Below are 18,488 nucleotides of genomic sequence, written 5' to 3' on the forward strand. Positions count from 1 at the left end.
AAATTAGCTTAAAAAAGCTAGCCTACTAATGTTAGCATGCTATTTGGTAGCATTCATCACGTAACAAAATTTTGGACGTTGCTAAATTAGCTTGAAAAAGCTAGCCTACTAATGTTAGCATGCTAATAGGTAGCATTCGTTAAGGAACAACATTTTGGACCCTGCTAAATTAGCTTAAAAAAGCTAGCCTACGAATGTTAGCAAGGTAATAGGTAGCATTCGTCACGTAACAATTTTGGACGTTGCTAAATTAGCTTGAAAACGCTAGCCTACTAATGTTAGCATGTTAATAGGTAGCATTCGTCACGTAACAAAATTTTGGACCCTGCTAAATTAGCTTAAAAAAAGCTAGCCTACTAATGTTAGCAAGGTAATAGGTAGCATTCGTCAAGTAACAACATTTTGGACCCTGCTAAATTAGCTTAAAAAAAGCTAGCCTACTAATGTTAGCAAGGTAATAGGTAGCATTCGTCAAGTAACAAAATTTGGGACGTTGCTAAATTAGCTTAAAAATGCTAGCCTACTAATGTTAGCAAGGTAATAGGTAGCATTCGTCAAGTAACAAAATTTTGGACGGTGCTAAAATAGCTTGAAAAGGCTAGCCTACTAATGTTAGCATGCTAATAGGTAGCATTCGTCACGTAACAAAATTTTGGACGTTGCTAAATTAGCTTAAAAAAGCAAGCCTACTAATGTTAGCATGCTAATAGGTAGCATTCGTCAAGTAACAAAATTTTGGACATGCTAAATTAGCTTAAAGAAATCTAGCCTACTAATGTTAGCAATGTAATAGGTAGCATTTGTCACGTAACAAAATTTTGGACGGTGCTAAAATAGCTTGAAAAGGCTAGCCTACTAATGTTAGCATGCTAATAGGTAGCATTCGTTAAGTAACAAGATTTTGGACCCTGCGAAATTAGCTTAAAAAAGCTAGCCTACTAATGTTAGCATGCTAATAGGTAGCATTCGTCAAGTAACAAAATTTTGGACCCTGCGAAATTAGCTTAAAAAAGCTAGCCTACTAATGTTAGCATGCTAATAGGTAGCATTCGTCAAGTAACAAAAAATTTGGGACGTTGCTAAATTAGCTTGAAAAAGCTAGCCTACGAATGTTTGCAAGGTAATAGGTAGCATTCGTCAAGGAACAAAATTTTGGGCGTTGCTAAATTAGCTTAAAAAATCTAGCCTACTAATGTTAGCAAGGTAATAGGTAGCATTCGTCACGTAACAAAATTTTGGACGTAGCTAAATTAGCTTAAAAAAGCTAGCCTACTAATTTTAGCATGCTAATAGGTAGCATTCGTCACTAAACAAAATTTTGGACGTTGCTAAATTAGCTTTAAAAAAGCTAGCCTACTAATGTTAGCAAGGTAATAGGTAGCATTCGTCAAGTAACCAAATTTTGGAACCTGCGAAATTAGCTTAAAAAAGCTAGCCTACTAATAATAGCAAGGTAATAGGTAGCATTCGTCACTAAACAAAATTTTGGACGTTGCTAAATTAGCTTGAAAAAAGCTAGCCTACTAATGTTAGTAAGGTAATAGGTAGCATTCGTCAAGTAACAAAATTTTGGACCCTGCGAAATTAGCTTAAAAAAGCTAGCCTACTAATGTTAGCATGCTAATAGGTAGCATTCGTCAAGTAACAAAATTTGGGACGTTGCTAAATTAGCTTGAAAAAGCTAGCCTACAAATGTTAGCAAGGTAATTGGTAGCATTCGTCAAGTAACAAAATTTTGGACGTTGCTAAATTATCTTGAAAAAGCTAGCCTACTAATGTTAGCATGTTAATAGGTAGCATTCGTCAAGTAACAAAATTTTGGACCCTGTGAAATTAGCTTAAAAAAGCTAGCCTACGAATGTTAGCAAGGTAATAGGTAGCATTCGTCAAGTAACCAAATTTTGGACATGCTAAATTAGCTTAAAAAAGCTAGCCTACGAATGTTAGCATGCTAATAAGTAGCATTCGTCAAGTGACAAAATTTTGGACCCTGCTAAATTAGCTTAAAAAAGCTAGCCTACGAATGTTAGCAAGGTAATAGGTAGCATTCGTCACGTAACAAAATTTGGGACGTTGCTAAATTAGCTTGAAAAAGCTAGCCTACTAATGTTAGCATGCTAATAGGTAGCATTCGTCAAGTAATAACATTTTGGACCCTGCTAAATTAGCTTAAAAAAGCTAGCCTACGAATGTTAGCAAGGTAATAGGTAGCATTCGTCACGCAACAATTTTGGATGTTGCTAAATTAGCTTAAAAATGCTAGCCTACTAATGTTAGCATGCTAATAGGTAGCATTCGTCACGTAAAAATTTTGGACGTTGCTAAATTAGCTTTAAAAAAGCTAGCCTACTAATGTTAGCATGCTAATAGGTAGCATTCGTCAAGTAACAAAATTTTGGACATGCTAAATTAGCTTAAAAAAGCTAGCCTACGAATGTTAGCAAGGTAATAGGTAGCATTCGTCACGCAACAATTTTGGACGTTGCTAAATTAGCTTAAAAATGCTAGCCTACTCATGTTAGCAAGGTAATAGGTAGCATTTGTCACGTAACAAAATTTTGGACCCTGCTAAATTAGCTTAAAAAAGCTAGCACCGTGTATGGTGAGGATGGTGTTCTGCTGACCTCGACTGCGGATGTTGTGGATCGGTGGAGGGAATACTTCGAAGACCTCCTCAATCCCACCAACACGTCTTCCTATGAGGAAGCAGTGCCTGGGGAGTCTGTGGTGGACTCTCCTATTTCTGGGGCTGAGGTAGCTGAGGTAGTTAAAAAGCTCCTCGGTGGCAAAGCCCCGGGGGTGGATGAGATCCGCCCGGAGTTCCTTAAGGCTCTGGATGCTGTGGGGCTGTCTTGGTTGACAGGACTCTGCAACATCGCGTGGACATCGGGGGCGGTACCTCTGGATTGGCAGACCGGGGTGGTGGTTCCTCTCTTTAAGAAGGGGAACCGGAGGGTGTGTTCCAACTATTGTGTAAACACACTCCTCAGCCTTCCCGGTAAGGTCTATTCTGGTGTACTGGAGAGGAGGCTACGCCGGATAGTCGAACCTCGGATTCAGGAGGAACAGTGCAGTCTTCATCCTGGTCGTGGAACTGTGGACCAGCTCTATACTCTCGGCAGGGTCCTTGAGGGTGCATGGGAGTTTGCCCAACCTGTCTTCATGTGCTTTGTGGACTTGGAGAAGGCATTCGACCGTGTCCTTCGGGAAGTCCTGTGGGGAGTGCTCAGAGAGTATGGGGTATCGGACTGTATTATTGTGGCGGTCCGCTCCCTGTATGATCAGTGTCAGAGCTTGGTCCGCATTGCCGTGTATGGTGAGGATGGTGTTCTGCTGACCTCGACTGCGGATGTTGTGGATCGGTGGAGGGAATACTTCGAAGACCACCTGAATCCCACCAGCACGTCTTCCTATGAGGAAGCTTTGCCTGTGGAATCTGTGGTGGACTCTCCTATTTCTGGGGCTGAGGTAGTTAAAAAGCTCCTCGATGGCATCCGCCCGGAGTTCCTTAAGGCTCTGGATGCTGTGGGGCTGTCTTGGTTGACAAGACTCTGCAACATCGCGTGGACATCAGGGGCGGTACCTCTGGATTGGCAGACCGGGGTGGTGGTTCCTCTCTTTAAGAAGGGGAACCGGAGGGTGTGTTCCAACTGTCGTGGGATCACACTCCTCAGCCTTCCCGGTAAGGTCTATTCTGGTGTACTGGAGAGGAGGCTACGCCGGATAGTCCTGGTCGTGGAACTGTGGACCAGCTCTATACTCTCGGCAGGGTCCTTGAGGGTGCATGGGAGTTTGCCCAACCAGTCTACATGTGCTTTGTGGACTTGGAGAAGGCATTCGACCGTGTCCCTCGGGATCGTCCTGTGGGGAGTGCTCAGAGAGTATGGGGTAACGGACTGTCTGATTGTGGCGGTCCGCTCCCTGTATGATCAGTGTCAGAGCTTGGTCCGCATTGCCGTGTATGGTGAGGATGGTGTTCTGCTGACCTCGACTGCGGATGTTGTGGATCGGTGGAGGGAATACTTCGAAGACCTCCTCAATCCCACCAACACGTCTTCCTATGAGGAAGCAGTGCCTGGGGAATCTGTGGTGGACTCTCCTATTTCTGGGGCTGAGGTAGTTAAAAAGCTCCTCGGTGGCATCCGCCCGGAGTTCCTTAAGGCTCTGGATGCTGTGGGGCTGTCTTGGTTGACAAGACTCTGCAACATCGCGTGGACATGGGGGGGCGGTACCTCTGGATTGGCAGACCGGGGTGGTGGTTCCTCTCTTTAAGAAGGGGAACCGGAGGGTGTGTTCCAACTATCGTGGGATCACACTCCTCAGCCTTCCCGGTAAGGTCGATTCAGGTGTACTGGAGAGGAGGCTACGCCGGATAGTCGAACCTCGGTTTCAGGAGGAACAGTGCAGTTTTGGTCCTGGTCGTGGAACTGTGGACCAGCTCTATACTCTCGGCAGGGTCCTTGAGGGTGCATGGGAGTTTGCCCAACCAGTCTACATGTGCTTTGTGGACTTGGAGAAGGCATTCGACCGTGTCCCTCGGGATCGTCCTGTGGGGAGTGCTCAGAGAGTATGGGGTAACGGACTGTCTGATTGTGGCGGTCCGCTCCCTATATAATCAGTGTCAGAGCTTGGTCCGCATTGCCGTGTATGGTGAGGATGGTGTTCTGCTGACCTCGACTGCGGATGTTGTGGATCGGTGGAGGGAATACTTCGAAGACCTCCTGACTCCCACCAACACGTCTTCCTATGAGGAAGCAGTGCCTGGGGAATCTGTGGTGGCCTCTCCTATTTCTGGGGCTGAGGTAGTTAAAAAGCTCCTCAGTGGCATCCGCCCGGAGTTCCTTAAGGCTCTGGATGCTGTGGGGCTGTCTTGGTTGACAAGACTCTGCAACATCGCGTGGACATCAGGGGCGGTACCTCTGGATTGGCAGACCGGGGTGGTGGTTCCTCTCTTCAAGAAGGGGAACCGGAGGGTGTGTTCCAACTATTGTGGAAACACACTCCTTAGCCTTCCCGGTAAGGTCTATTCTGGTGTACTGGAGAGGAGGCTACGCCGGATAGTCGAACCTCGGATTCAGGAGGAACAGTGTGGTTTTCGTCCTGGTCGTGGAACTGTGGACCAGCTCTATACTCTCGGCAGGGTCCTTGGGGGTGCATGGGAGTTTGCCCAACCAGTCTACATGTGTTTTGTGGACTTGGAGAAGGCATTCAACCGTGTCCCTCGGGATCGTCCTGTGGGGAGTGCTCAGAGAGTATGGGGTATCGGACTGTCTGATTGTGGCGGTCCGCTCCCTGTATGATCAGTGTCAGAGCTTGGTCCGCATTGCCGTGTATGGTGAGGATGGTGTTCTGCTGACCAGGACTGCGGATGTTGTGGATCGGTGGAGGGAATACTTCGAAGACCTCCTGAATCCCACCAGCACGTCTTCCTATGAGGAAGCAGTGCCTGGGGAATCTGTGGTGGACTCTCCTATTTCTGGGGCTGAGGTAGTTAAAAAGCTCCTCGGTGGCATCCGCCCGGAGTTCCTTAAGGCTCTGGATGCTGTGGGGCTGTCTTGGTTGACAAGACTCTGCAGCATCGCGTGGACATCGGGGGCGGTACCTCTGGATTGGCAGATTGGTGGTTCCTCTCTTTAAGAAGGGGAACCAGAGGGTGTGTTCCAACTATCGTGGGATCACACTCCTCAGCCTTCCCGGTAAGGTCTATTGTGTACTGGAGAGGAGGCGACGTCCGATAGTCAAACCTCGGTTTCAGGAGGAACAGTGCAGTCTTCATCCTGGTCGTGGAACTGTGGACCAGCTCTATACTCTCGGCAGGGTCCTTGAGGGTGCATGGGAGTTTGCCCAACCAGTCTACATGTGCTTTGTGGACTTGGAGAAGGCATTTGACCGTGTCCCTCGGGATCGTCCTGTGGGGAGTGCTCAGAGAGTATGGGGTATCGGACTGTCTGATTGTAGCGGTCCGCTCCCTGTATGATCAGTGCCAGAGCTTGGTCCGCATTGCCGGCAGTAAGTCGGACACGTTTCCAGTGAGGGTTGGACTCCGCCAAGGCTGCCCTTTGTCACAGATTCTGTTCATAACTTTTATGGACAGAATTTCTAGGCGCAGTCAAGGCGTTGAGGGGGACCGGTTTGGTGGCTGCAGGATTAGGTCTCTGCTTTTTGCAGATGATGTGGTCCTGATGGCTTCATCCGGCCAGGATCTTCAGCTCTCACTGTGAAGCGACTGGGAAAGGGAATCAGCACCTTCAAGTCCGAGTCCATGGTTCTCGCCCGGAAAAGGGTGGAGTGCCATCTCCGGGTTGGGGAGGAGACCCTACCCCAAGTGGAGGAGTTCAAGTACCTCGGAGTCTTGTTCACGAGTGAGGGAAGAGTGGATCGTGAGATCGACAGGCGGATCGGTGCGGCGTCTTCAGTAATGCGGACGCTGTATCGATCCGTTGTGGTGAAGAAGGAGCTGAGCCGGAAGGCAAAGCTCTCAATTTACCGTTTCTACGTTCCCATCCTCACCTATGGTCATGAGCTTTGGGTTATGACCGAAAGGACAAGATCACGGGTACAAATGAGTTTCCTCCACCGGGTGGCGGGGCTCTCCCTTAGAGATAGGGTGAGAAGCTCTGTCATTCGGGGGGGGGCTCAAAGTAAAGCCGCTGCTCCTCCACATGGAGAGGAGCCAGATGAGGTGGTTCGGGCATCTGGTCAGGATGCCACCCGAACGCCTCCCTAGGGAGGTGTTTAGGGCACGTCCGACCGGTAGGAGGCCACGGGGAAGACCCAGGACACGTTGGGAAGACTATGTCTCCCGGCTGGCCTGGGAACGCCTCGGGATCCCCCGGGAGGAGCTGGACGAAGTGGCTGGGGAGAGGGAAGTCTGGGCTTCCCTGCTTAGGCTGCTGCCCCCGCGACCCGACCTCGGATAAACGGAAGAAGTAAATGGCCCCCGGACCACATTTTGGACACCCCTGGTTTAAATTGACAAGTATGCTTTCTGATCACATGACTCCTCTCTCTCCAGTGTTAAAAGCGTGCAGGGGGCGGGGCCAGGCCCCTGATTGGTCCGCCGTTGCCGTCCGAGTCCAGCGAGCGCCGGCACGCCGAGGACAGTCGGTAGAGGACGTCGGCCCGGGGGCCGGGGTGGGCGTCGGCCTTCTGCGTCATCAGCATCTCGAAGAGCGTGCTCACCTCCGACAACAAGGCTCCGCCCAGTGGGCCGTCCTTCTCCGGACTTTTACCTGAGGGCAGGTAAAGGTGAGAAAGAGACTTTTGCCGTGGACCGGCCTAAAGAGGTTTTTTTTATTTTATTTTTTACCAAAGGTGGAGAAGGAGGACGACGAGTCCAAGCCGGCGCGGGGGAGGAGCTCGCAGTCGGAGGACGGCGGCGCGTTGGGGACGAAGACGTTGTCATGGTAATCTCCGGACAGCGTCACCGAGAGGCGGGCCATCCACGCCGGGTCGTTGACCTCTGAGAAGACGTCCTCTGATGGAAGAGAAGAAGAATTTATTTTATTTTTTTCATGTTCCTGGTGTCGTAACCATGGTAACCACCCTAAACTATTTCCTTTCTAACGTTGAGACGTTTTCTCTTTATTGAACTCTACTTTTAAAGGGGGACTGCATTTTTTTTTAATGATGCTTATCGTCCACAAAGAAGACAAATGTCTTTCTTTTTTATGCATTCAAAATCGTAAATAAACTTTAGCGAGAGTCAGCTAACAACGGCGGTGGAGATTTGATCAATTCCGCCTGTAAAGCGCTCTAAAAACATCGAAAAACATCCACCATTGTTTTATCATAATAACATGTAATATATACATGATGTAAGTATCTATGTAGTATCTAGTAACATTCACAATAACATGTAATATAAATATGATGTAAGTATCTATGTAGTATCTAGAAACATTCACAATAACATGTAATATACATATGATGTAAGTATCTATGTAGTATCTAGTAACATTCACAATAACATGTAATATACATATGATATAAGTATATATGTAATGTAGTAACATTCATAATAACATGTAATATACACATGATGTAAGTATATATGTCATGTAGTAACATTCATAATAACATGTAATATACATATGATGTAAGTATCTATGTAGTATCTAGTAACATTCACAATAACATGTAATATACATATGATGTAAATATCTATGTAGTATCTAGTAACATTCACAATAACATGTAATATACATATGATGTAAGTATCTATGTAGTATCTAGTAACATTCACAATAACATGTAATATACATATGATATAAGTATATATGTAATGTAGTAACATTCATAATAACATGTAATATACACATGATGTAAGTATATATGTCATGTAGTAACATTCATAATAACATGTAATATACATATGATGTAAGTATCTATGTAGTATCTAGTAACATTCACAATAACATGTAATATACATATGATGTAAATATCTATGTAGTATCTAGTAACATTCACAATAACATGTAATATACATATGATATAAGTATATATGTAATGTTGTAACATTCATAATAACATGTAATATATACATGATGTAAGTATATATGTCATGTAGTAACATTCATAATAACATGTAATATATACATGATGTAAGTATATATGTAGTATCTAGTAACATTCATAATAACATGTAATATATACATGATGTAAGTATATATGTCATGTAGTAACATTCATAATAACATGTAATATATACATGATGTAAGTATATATGTAGTATCTAGTAACATTCATAATAACATGTAATATATACATGATGTAAGTATATATGTCATGTAGCAACATTCATAATAACATGTAATATATACATGATGTAAGTATATATGTCATGTAGTAACATTCATAATAACATGTAATATATACATAATGTAAGTATATATGTCATGTAGTAACATTCATAATAACATGTAATATATACATGATGTAAGTATATATGTCATGTACTAACACTCATAATAACATGTAATATAAACATGATGTAAGTATCTATGTAGTATCTAGTAACATTCACAATAACATGTAATATACACATGATGTAAGTATATATGTCATGTAGCAACATTCATAATAACATGTAATATATACATGATGTAAGTATATATGTCATGTAGTAACATTCATAATAACATGTAATATATACATGATGTAAGTATATATGTCATGTAGTAACATTCATAATAACATGTAATATATACATGATGTAAGTATATATGTCATGTAGTAACATTCATAATAACATGTAATATATACATGATGTAAGTATATATGTCATGTAGCAACATTCATAATAACACATAATATATACATGATGTAAGTATATATGTCATGTAGTAACATTCACAATAACATGTAATATATACATGATGTAAGTATCTATGTAGTATCTAGTAACATTCACAATAACATGTAATATACATGATGTAAGTATATATGTCATGTAGCAACATTCATAACACATAATATATACATGATGTAAGTATATATGTCATGTAGTAACATTCACAATAACATGTAATATATACATGATGTAAGTATCTATGTAGTATCTAGTAACATTCACAATAACATGTAATATACATATGACGTAAGTATATATGTAATGTAGTAACATTCATAATAACATGTAATATATACATGATGTAAGTATAAATGTCATTTAGTAACATTCATAATAACATGTAATATATACATGATGTAAGTATATATGTCATGTAGTAACATTCATAATAACATGTAATATATACATGATGTAAGTATCTATGTAGTATCTAGTAACATTCACAATAACATGTAATATTTACTTATTTTGATCATTTTAAGTAATAATTTCACAGACGCATCACTGCGCTCACTTTCTCTTCAACAACAACAAGACTACTAATCATGGCAGACTTGATGAGAGACAACAAAGACTACTTTGGGACAAATGTCGATCCGGAAGCTTCTATTTTTGAGGCTGAACATAAGGAGGATGACCTACACGTTTTAGAAGCATCATGTAGCAGTATTGCTACGTGCTGAACAAGATATACAAACATAATAAAACAATCACTTACTGTACAATGTCTGCGCTTACTTGAGCGTTTACATCATAAATTAGAATTCATCCTAGTTTACCTGCAGGTGTAAATAAAGGAATCTACTCTAATTTCACCAATGTCAATAGAGCATCATACGCTAGTTAGCGCTCTGTGATCAGGGCGTTGCTAAAAGTAGTTCCTCTGTGTTAGCTCTTATAACAATATCACTAACATTGGGTCATATTCAGGCCACGCAAGTGGAGTATTGTTGGCGCTTTTTAGATGTTTTTTAGAGGACATGATGGGCGGAATAGTGTACTCTTATTAGCTGCATTGTTAGCCACCTCTTACTAGCCATATTTTACGGGTTTTTTTCCATTAAAAAACGAGTGAGTGAGTCTTGCCAGGTGTTGAAACAGAAGGTCGAATCATTTCACTCAGTCCCTTCCTTTCGTCTAACCACAAGCATATGAAGGCCATTACAGCAAGCACACACACACACACACACACACACACACACACACACACACACACACACACACACATTCTTGTATTTGTTACCTTCTTGAGACGTGAGAAAAATGACCTCCCTCTTTAGGACCAGCCTTTCTAGATATATAAAGAAGTGTATTTACAACATGAATAATATATACATACTATGCAAATATAAAAAAGCTTGTTTGGAATTTCACAAGAAAAAGGTCACAATTTCACAAGAAAAACTAATAAAAGTTTTACTCAATAACAGTCGCAATTTTAACCAGAAAAGCTTAAAGATTTTTGCAATTGTATCAAAAGAGTCACAATTAGACTCGACAAAAGTCACAGTTGTATTTAAAAAAAAAAAAAATTTTTTACATTTTGGCAACATTATTATAATAATCGGAATTTTACTTGGCAAAATGACGACAAAAGTCATAGTTTGACTCAAAAAATGTCACTATTTTAGAAGAACAACAAAAAAAATGGGCAATATTGTGATGAAAGTCAGCATTTTGTATGACAGATGTCACCATTTTGCATTAAAAAGTAAAGATTTTACATAAAAAAAAGTTTATAAGAAAGAAGTCGACACATTGTGAGAAAAATACTTCTTTTCGTTAATTATTTTTATTTTGTGTTTATAATTGTTTTTTTAACCTTCATTATTTACTTCAAGTTATTACAGTATGTCTCTATATACACACTTATTTTTATTTATTTTATTAATTTTGGCCAAAAGGGGGCACATTTCAATTTCTTACACACACTTGTTGTTTCATATGTTGACCAGCAGGGGTGCAAATGAGACATTGTCTATTAGATGCAATGTTATTGGGACCATGATTTATGTCATCACTTGTTCACACCTCCTCATATGGAAGATACTTTTCCTTCTTCACGTCTCAAGAAGGGTAGAAATACAAGAACACACACACACACACACACACACACACACACACACACACACACACACACACACACACACGCACGCATACACACACATTCTTGTATTTGTTACCTTCTTGAGACGTGAGAAAAATGACCTCCCTCTTTAGGACCAGCCTTTCTAGATATATAAAGAAGTGTATTTACAACATGAATAATATATACATACTATGCACATATAAAAAAGCTTGTTGTGAAAAATGAGTTGGAATTTCACAAGAAAAAGGTCACAATTTCACAAGAAAAACTTAGAATGTTGGCAGTACTATAATAAAAGTTGTAATTTTACTCAATAACAGTCGCAATTTTAACCAGAAAAGCTTAAAGATTTTTGCAATTTTATCAAAAGAGTCACAAATATACTCGACAAAAGTCACAGTTGTATTTTAAAAAAAATTAAAAAAAATTACTTTTTGGCAACATTATTATAATAATAGGAATTTTACTTGGCAAAATGATGACAAAAGTCATAGTTTGACTCAAAAAATGTCACTATTTTAGAAGAACAACAAAAAAAATTGGCAATATCATGATAAAAGTCCGCATTTTGTATGACAAATGTCACCATTTTGCATTAAAAAGTAAAAATTTTACATAGAAAAAGTTTTTAAAAAATTTTATAAGAAAGAAGTCGACACATTGTGAGAAAAATACTGCTTTTAGTTAATTATTTTTATATTTTGTTTATAATTTTTTTTTTATTCTTCATTATTTACTTCAGGTTATTACAGTATGTCTCTATATACATATTTATTTTTATTTATTTTATTAATTTTGGCCAAAGGTGGCACATTTCAATTTCTTACACACACTTGTTGTTTCATATGTTGACCAGCAGGGGTGCAAATGAGACATTGTCTATTAGATGCAATGTTATTGGGACCATGATTTATGTCATCACTTGTTCACACCTCCTCATATGGAAGATACTTTTCCTTCTTCACGTCTCAAGAAGGGTAGAAATACAAGCACACACACACACACACACACACACACACACACACGCATACACACACACACACACACACACACACACACGCACGCATACACACACATTCTTGTATTTGTTACCTTCTTGAGACGTGAGAAAAATGACCTCCCTCTTTAGGACCAGCCTTTCTAGATATATAAAGAAGTGTATTTACAACATGAATAATATATACATACTATGCACATATAAAAAAGCTTGTTGTGAAAAATGAGTTGGAATTTCACAAGAAAAAGGTCACAATTTCACAAGAAAAACTTAGAATGTTGGCAGTACTATAATAAAAGTTGTAATTTTACTCAATAACAGTCGCAATTTTAACCAGAAAAGCTTAAAGATTTTTGCAATTTTATCAAAAGAGTCACAAATATACTCGACAAAAGTCACAGTTGTATTTTTAAAAAAATTAAAAAAAATTACTTTTTGGCAACATTATTATAATAATAGGAATTTTACTTGGCAAAATGATGACAAAAGTCATAGTTTGACTCAAAAAATGTCACTATTTTAGAAGAACAACAAAAAAAATTGGCAATATCATGATAAAAGTCCGCATTTTGTATGACAAATGTCACCATTTTGCATTAAAAAGTAAAAATTTTACATAGAAAAAGTTTTTAAAAAATTTTATAAGAAAGAAGTCGACACATTGTGAGAAAAATACTGCTTTTAGTTAATTATTTTTATATTTTGTTTATAATTTTTTTTTTATTCTTCATTATTTACTTCAGGTTATTACAGTATGTCTCTATATACATACTTATTTTTATTTATTTTATTAATTTTGGCCAAAGGTGGCACATTTCAATTTCTTACACACACTTGTTGTTTCATATGTTGACCAGCAGGGGTGCAAATGAGACATTGTCTATTAGATGCAATGTTATTGGGACCATGATTTATGTCATCACTTGTTCACACCTCCTCATATGGAAGATACTTTTCCTTCTTCACGTCTCAAGAAGGGTAGAAATACAAGAACACACACACATGCATACACACACATTCTTGTATTTGTTACTTTCTTGAGACGTGAGAAAAATGCCTCCCTCTTTAGGACCAGCCTTTCTAGATATATAAAGAAGTGTATTTACAACATGAATAATATATACATACTATGCAAATATAAAAAAGCTTGTTTGGAATTTCACAAGAAAAAGGTCAAAATTTCACAAGAACATTTTTAGAATTTTGGCAGTATTATAATAAAAGTCGTCATTTTACTCAACGCATGTCAAAATTTAAACCGAACATTTGCGCAATATTATGATAAAAGTTGGAATTTTACTCAATAACAGTCGCAATTTTACAAGAAAAGCTGAAAGATTTTTGCAATTTTATGAAAAGAGTCACAATTATACTCGACAAAAGTCACAATTTTATTTAAAAAAAAAATGTTTTTACTTTTTGGCAACATCATTATAATAATCGGAATTTTACTTGGCAAAATGACGACAAAAGTCATAGTTTGACTCAAAAAATGTCACTATTTTAGAAGAACAACAAAAAAAATTGGCAATATTGTGATGAAAGTCAGCATTTTGTATGACAAATGTCACCATTTTGCATTAAAAAGTAAAAATTTTACATAAAAAAAGTTTATAAGAAAGAAGTCGACACATTGTGAGAAAAAGACTGCTTTTAGTTAATTATTTTTATTTGGTGTTTATAATTGTTTTTTTAACCTTCATTATTTACTTCAAGTTATTACAGTATGTCTCTATATACACACTTATTTTTATTTATTTTATTCATTTTGGCCAAAAGGGGGCACATTTCAATTTCTTACACACACTTGTTGTTTCATATGTTGACCAGCAGGGGTGCAAATGAGACATTGTCTATTAGATGCAATGTTATTGGGACCATGATTTATGTCATCACTTCTTCACACCTCCTCATATGGAAGATACTTTTCCTTCTTCACGTCTCAAGAAGGGTAGAAATACAAGCACACACACACACACACACACACACACACACACACACACACACACACACACACACTTGTATTTGTTACCTTCTTGAGACGTGAGAAAAATGACCTCCCTCTTTAGGACCAGCCTTTCTAGATATATAAAGAAGTGTATTTACAACATGAATGATATATACATACTATGCAAATATAAAAAAGCTTGTTTGGAATTTCACAAGAAAAAGGTCAAAATTTCACAAGAAAAATTTAGAATTTTGGCAGTGTTATAATAAAAGTCGTCATTTTACTCAACGCATGTCAAAATTTAAACTGAACATTTGCGCAATATTATGATAAAAGTTGGAATTTTACTCAATAACAGTCGCAATTTTACAAGAAAAGCTTAAAGATTTTTGAAATTTTATGAAAAGAGTCACAATTATACTCGACAAAAGTCACAATTTTATTTTTTTTAAAAATGTTTTTTACTTTTACTTTTACTTTTTATAATAATCGGAATTTTACTTGGCAAAATGATGACAAAAGTCATAGTTTGACTCAAAAAATTGTCACTATTTTAGAAGAACAACAAAAAAAATTGGCAATATTGTGACAAAAGTCAGCATTTTGTATGACAAATGTCACCATTTTGCATTAAAAAGTAAAAATTTTACATAAAAAAAGTAATCATTTTAGGAGAAAATATTGCAATATTACAGAAACAGAAAGAATATGAGAAATTGTTACCAATTTTATAAGAAAAAAGTGCGAAAAAGACTGATTTTAGTTAATTATTTTTATTTGGTGTTTATAATTGTTTTTTTAACCTTCATTATTTACTTCAAGTTATTACAGTTTGACTCTATATACATACTTATTTTTATTTATTTTATTAATTTTGGCCAAAAGGGGGCACGTTTCAATTTCTTACACACACTTGTTGTTTCATATGTTGACCAGCAGGGGTGCAAATGAGACATTGTCTATTAGATGCAATGTTATTGGGACCATGATTTATGTCATCACTTGTTCACATCCTCCTCATATGGAAGATACTTTTCCTTCTTCACGTCTCAAGAAGGGTAGAAATACAAGCACACACACACACACACACACACACACACACACACACACACATTCATGTATTTCACCTTCTTGAGACCTCCAAATAACGTCTCCCTCTTTAGGACCAGCCTTTCTAGATATATAAAGAAGTGTATTTACAACATGAATAATATATACATACTATGCAAATATAAAAAAGCTTGTTTGGAATTTCACAAGAAAAAGGTCAAAATTTCACAAGAAAATTTTTAGAATTTTGGCAGTATTATAATAAAAGTCGTCATTTTACTCAACGCATGTCAAAATTTAAACTGAACATTTGCGCAATATTATGATAAAAGTTGGAATTTTACTCAATAACAGTCGCAATTTTACAAGAAAAGCTTAAAGATTTTTGCAATTTTATGAAAAGAGTCACAATTATACTCGACAAAAGTCACAATTTTATTTAAAAAAAAAAGTTTTTACTTTTTGGCAACATCATTATAATAATAGGAATTTTACTTGGCAAAATGACGACAAAAGTCATAGTTTGACTCAAAAAATGTCACTATTTTAGAAGAACAACAAAAAAAAATGGCAATATTGTGATAAAAGTCATCATTTTTGTATGACAAATTTTGCATTAAAAAGTAAAAATTTTACATAAAAAAAGGAATCATTTTAGGAGAAAATATTGCAATATTACAGAAACAGAAAGAATATGAGAAATTGTTCCCAATTTTATAAGAAAAAAGTGCGAAAAAGACTGATTTTAGTTAATTATTTTTATTTGGTGTTTATAATTGTTTTTTTAACCTTCATTATTTACTTCAAGTTGTTACAGTATGTCTCTATATACATACTTATTTTTATTTATTTTATTAATTTTGGCCAAAAGGGGGCACATTTCAATTTCTTACACACACTTGTTGTTTCATATGTTGACCAGCAGGGGTGCAAATGAGACATTGTCTATTAGATGCAATGTTATTGGGACCATGATTTATGTCATCACTTCTTCACACCTCCTCATATGGAAGATACTTTTCCTTCTTTACGTCTCAAGAAGGGTAGAAATACACGCGCACACACACACACACACACACACACACACACACACACACACACACACACACACACACACACACACACTAGGTAGGCTTACGTGCTCCACCGCCCACAGAGTTAACCCCCCCCCCCCCCCTTCCTCCCTTTGTTTGTCTTTTACTCCAACTCCTATTTCAACCTTAAAGGGGAACTGCACTTTTTTGTTATGTTGCCGATCATTCCCACTCCTTACGTATTCTAAATCGTAAATAAACTCTAGCAAAAGTCAGCTAACCATGCAGCTAATGAGAGTGCACTATTGTGCCCATAAAGTCCTCCAAAAAGCGCCAAAAATACCCCATTTACATATCCTGCCCTGAATATTGTTATCATAAGTGCTAAAGCGGAGGAACTACTTTTTACAAGTTGGTCATTTTTGACACCCAACGACAATTTGCGGCAATTTCTTTATTTTACCTGCATGGGGATTGTGAGTAATTCTTCATCTAAACTGGAAGACATAAACATCCCATCAGTGAGAGTGGACAATGTACAGTAGGTGATTGTTTTATTATGTTTGTACGTCTTGTTTAGCACTTAGCAATACTGCTACATCATGCTTAGTGTTTCACTAATGCTGCATCTGTTTAGCACGCGGCTTTCTAAAACTTGTTGATCATCCTCATTATACTCAGGCTCAAAAATAGAAGTTCCTAAATCATAATTTGTCCCAAAGTAGCGATATTGTTATTATAAGCGTTAACGCAGTCAAACTACTTTTAGCGGTCAGAAAGAGCTAACTACCCTATGTTGCTATATTGACGTACTGAGCTGATGCATCGCCTCTGAGTTGTGTATGTAACTAAATATGTATGTAACTAAATGTGTATGTAACTAAATATTTATCTAACTAAATGTGTATGTAACTAAATATTTATCTAACTAAATGTGTATGTAACTAAATATTTATCTAACTAAATGTGTATGTAACTAAATATTTATCTAACTAAATGTGTATGTAACTAAATATTTATCTAACTAAATGTGTATGTAACTAAATATTTATCTAACTAAATGTGTATGTAACTAAATATTTATCTAACTAAATGTGTATGTAACTAAATATTTATCTAACTAAATATGTATGCAACTAAATATTTATCTAACTAAATGTGTATGTAACTAAATATTTATCTAACTAAATGTGTATGTAACTAAATAATTATCTAACTAAATGTGTAAGTAACTAAATGTGTTTGTAACAAATGTGTATGTAACTAAATATTTATCTAACTAAATGTGTATGTAACTAAATATTTATCCAACTAAATGTGTATGTAACTAAATGTGTATGTAACTAAATATTTATCTAACTAAATGTGTATGTAACTAAATATTTATCTAACTAAATGTGTATGTAACAAAATGTGTGTGTAACTAAATGTGTATGTAACTAAATATTTATCTAACTAAATGTGTTTTTAACTAAATATTAATCCAACTAAATATGTATGTAACTAAATGTGTATGTAACTAAATATGTATCTAACCTAAATGTGTATGTAACTAAATATTTATCTAACTAAATGTGTATGAAACTAAATGTGTTTGTAACTAAATGTGTATGTAACTAAATATTTATCTAACTAAATGTGTATGTAACTAAATATGTATGTAACTAAATGTGTATGTAACTAAATATGTATGTAACTAAATGTGTATGAAACTAAATATTTATCTAACTAAATGTGTAAGTAACTAAATGTGTATGTAACTAAATGTGTATGTAACCAAATGTGTATGTTACTGAATGTGTATATAAATAAATATTTATGTAACTAAATGTGTATGTAACTAAATATCAATGTAACTAATTGTGTATGTAACTAAATATGTATGTAACTAAATGTGTAAGTGACTAAATGTGTATGTAACTAAATATGTATGTAACTAAATGTGTATATATCTAAACATGTATGTAGCTAAATGTATATGTAACTGAATGTGTATGTAACTAAATATGTATGTA

General features: G+C 37.1%; 1 protein-coding gene across 1 annotated transcript in view; it reads right to left on the bottom strand.

Moving 5' to 3' along the window:
• Positions 1 to 5,814: 5,814 nt before the first annotated feature.
• The window catches only part of pcdh12 (protocadherin 12), a 39,859-nt gene continuing 27,185 nt past the window's right edge, over positions 5,815 to 18,488 (bottom strand). The window contains exons 4-5 of the mRNA XM_061976524.1: positions 7,310 to 7,477; positions 5,815 to 7,232 (exon numbers count right to left, since the gene is read on the bottom strand). Of these exons, the coding sequence (XP_061832508.1) occupies positions 7,018 to 7,232; positions 7,310 to 7,477 (383 nt within the window). The 3' untranslated portion in view covers positions 5,815 to 7,017. The remainder of the gene's footprint in view (positions 7,233 to 7,309; positions 7,478 to 18,488) is intronic.

Source organism: Nerophis lumbriciformis, linkage group LG16 (genome assembly GCF_033978685.3).
Source record: "Nerophis lumbriciformis linkage group LG16, RoL_Nlum_v2.1, whole genome shotgun sequence".
In the NCBI taxonomy this organism is placed as follows: domain Eukaryota; kingdom Metazoa; phylum Chordata; class Actinopteri; order Syngnathiformes; family Syngnathidae; genus Nerophis; species Nerophis lumbriciformis.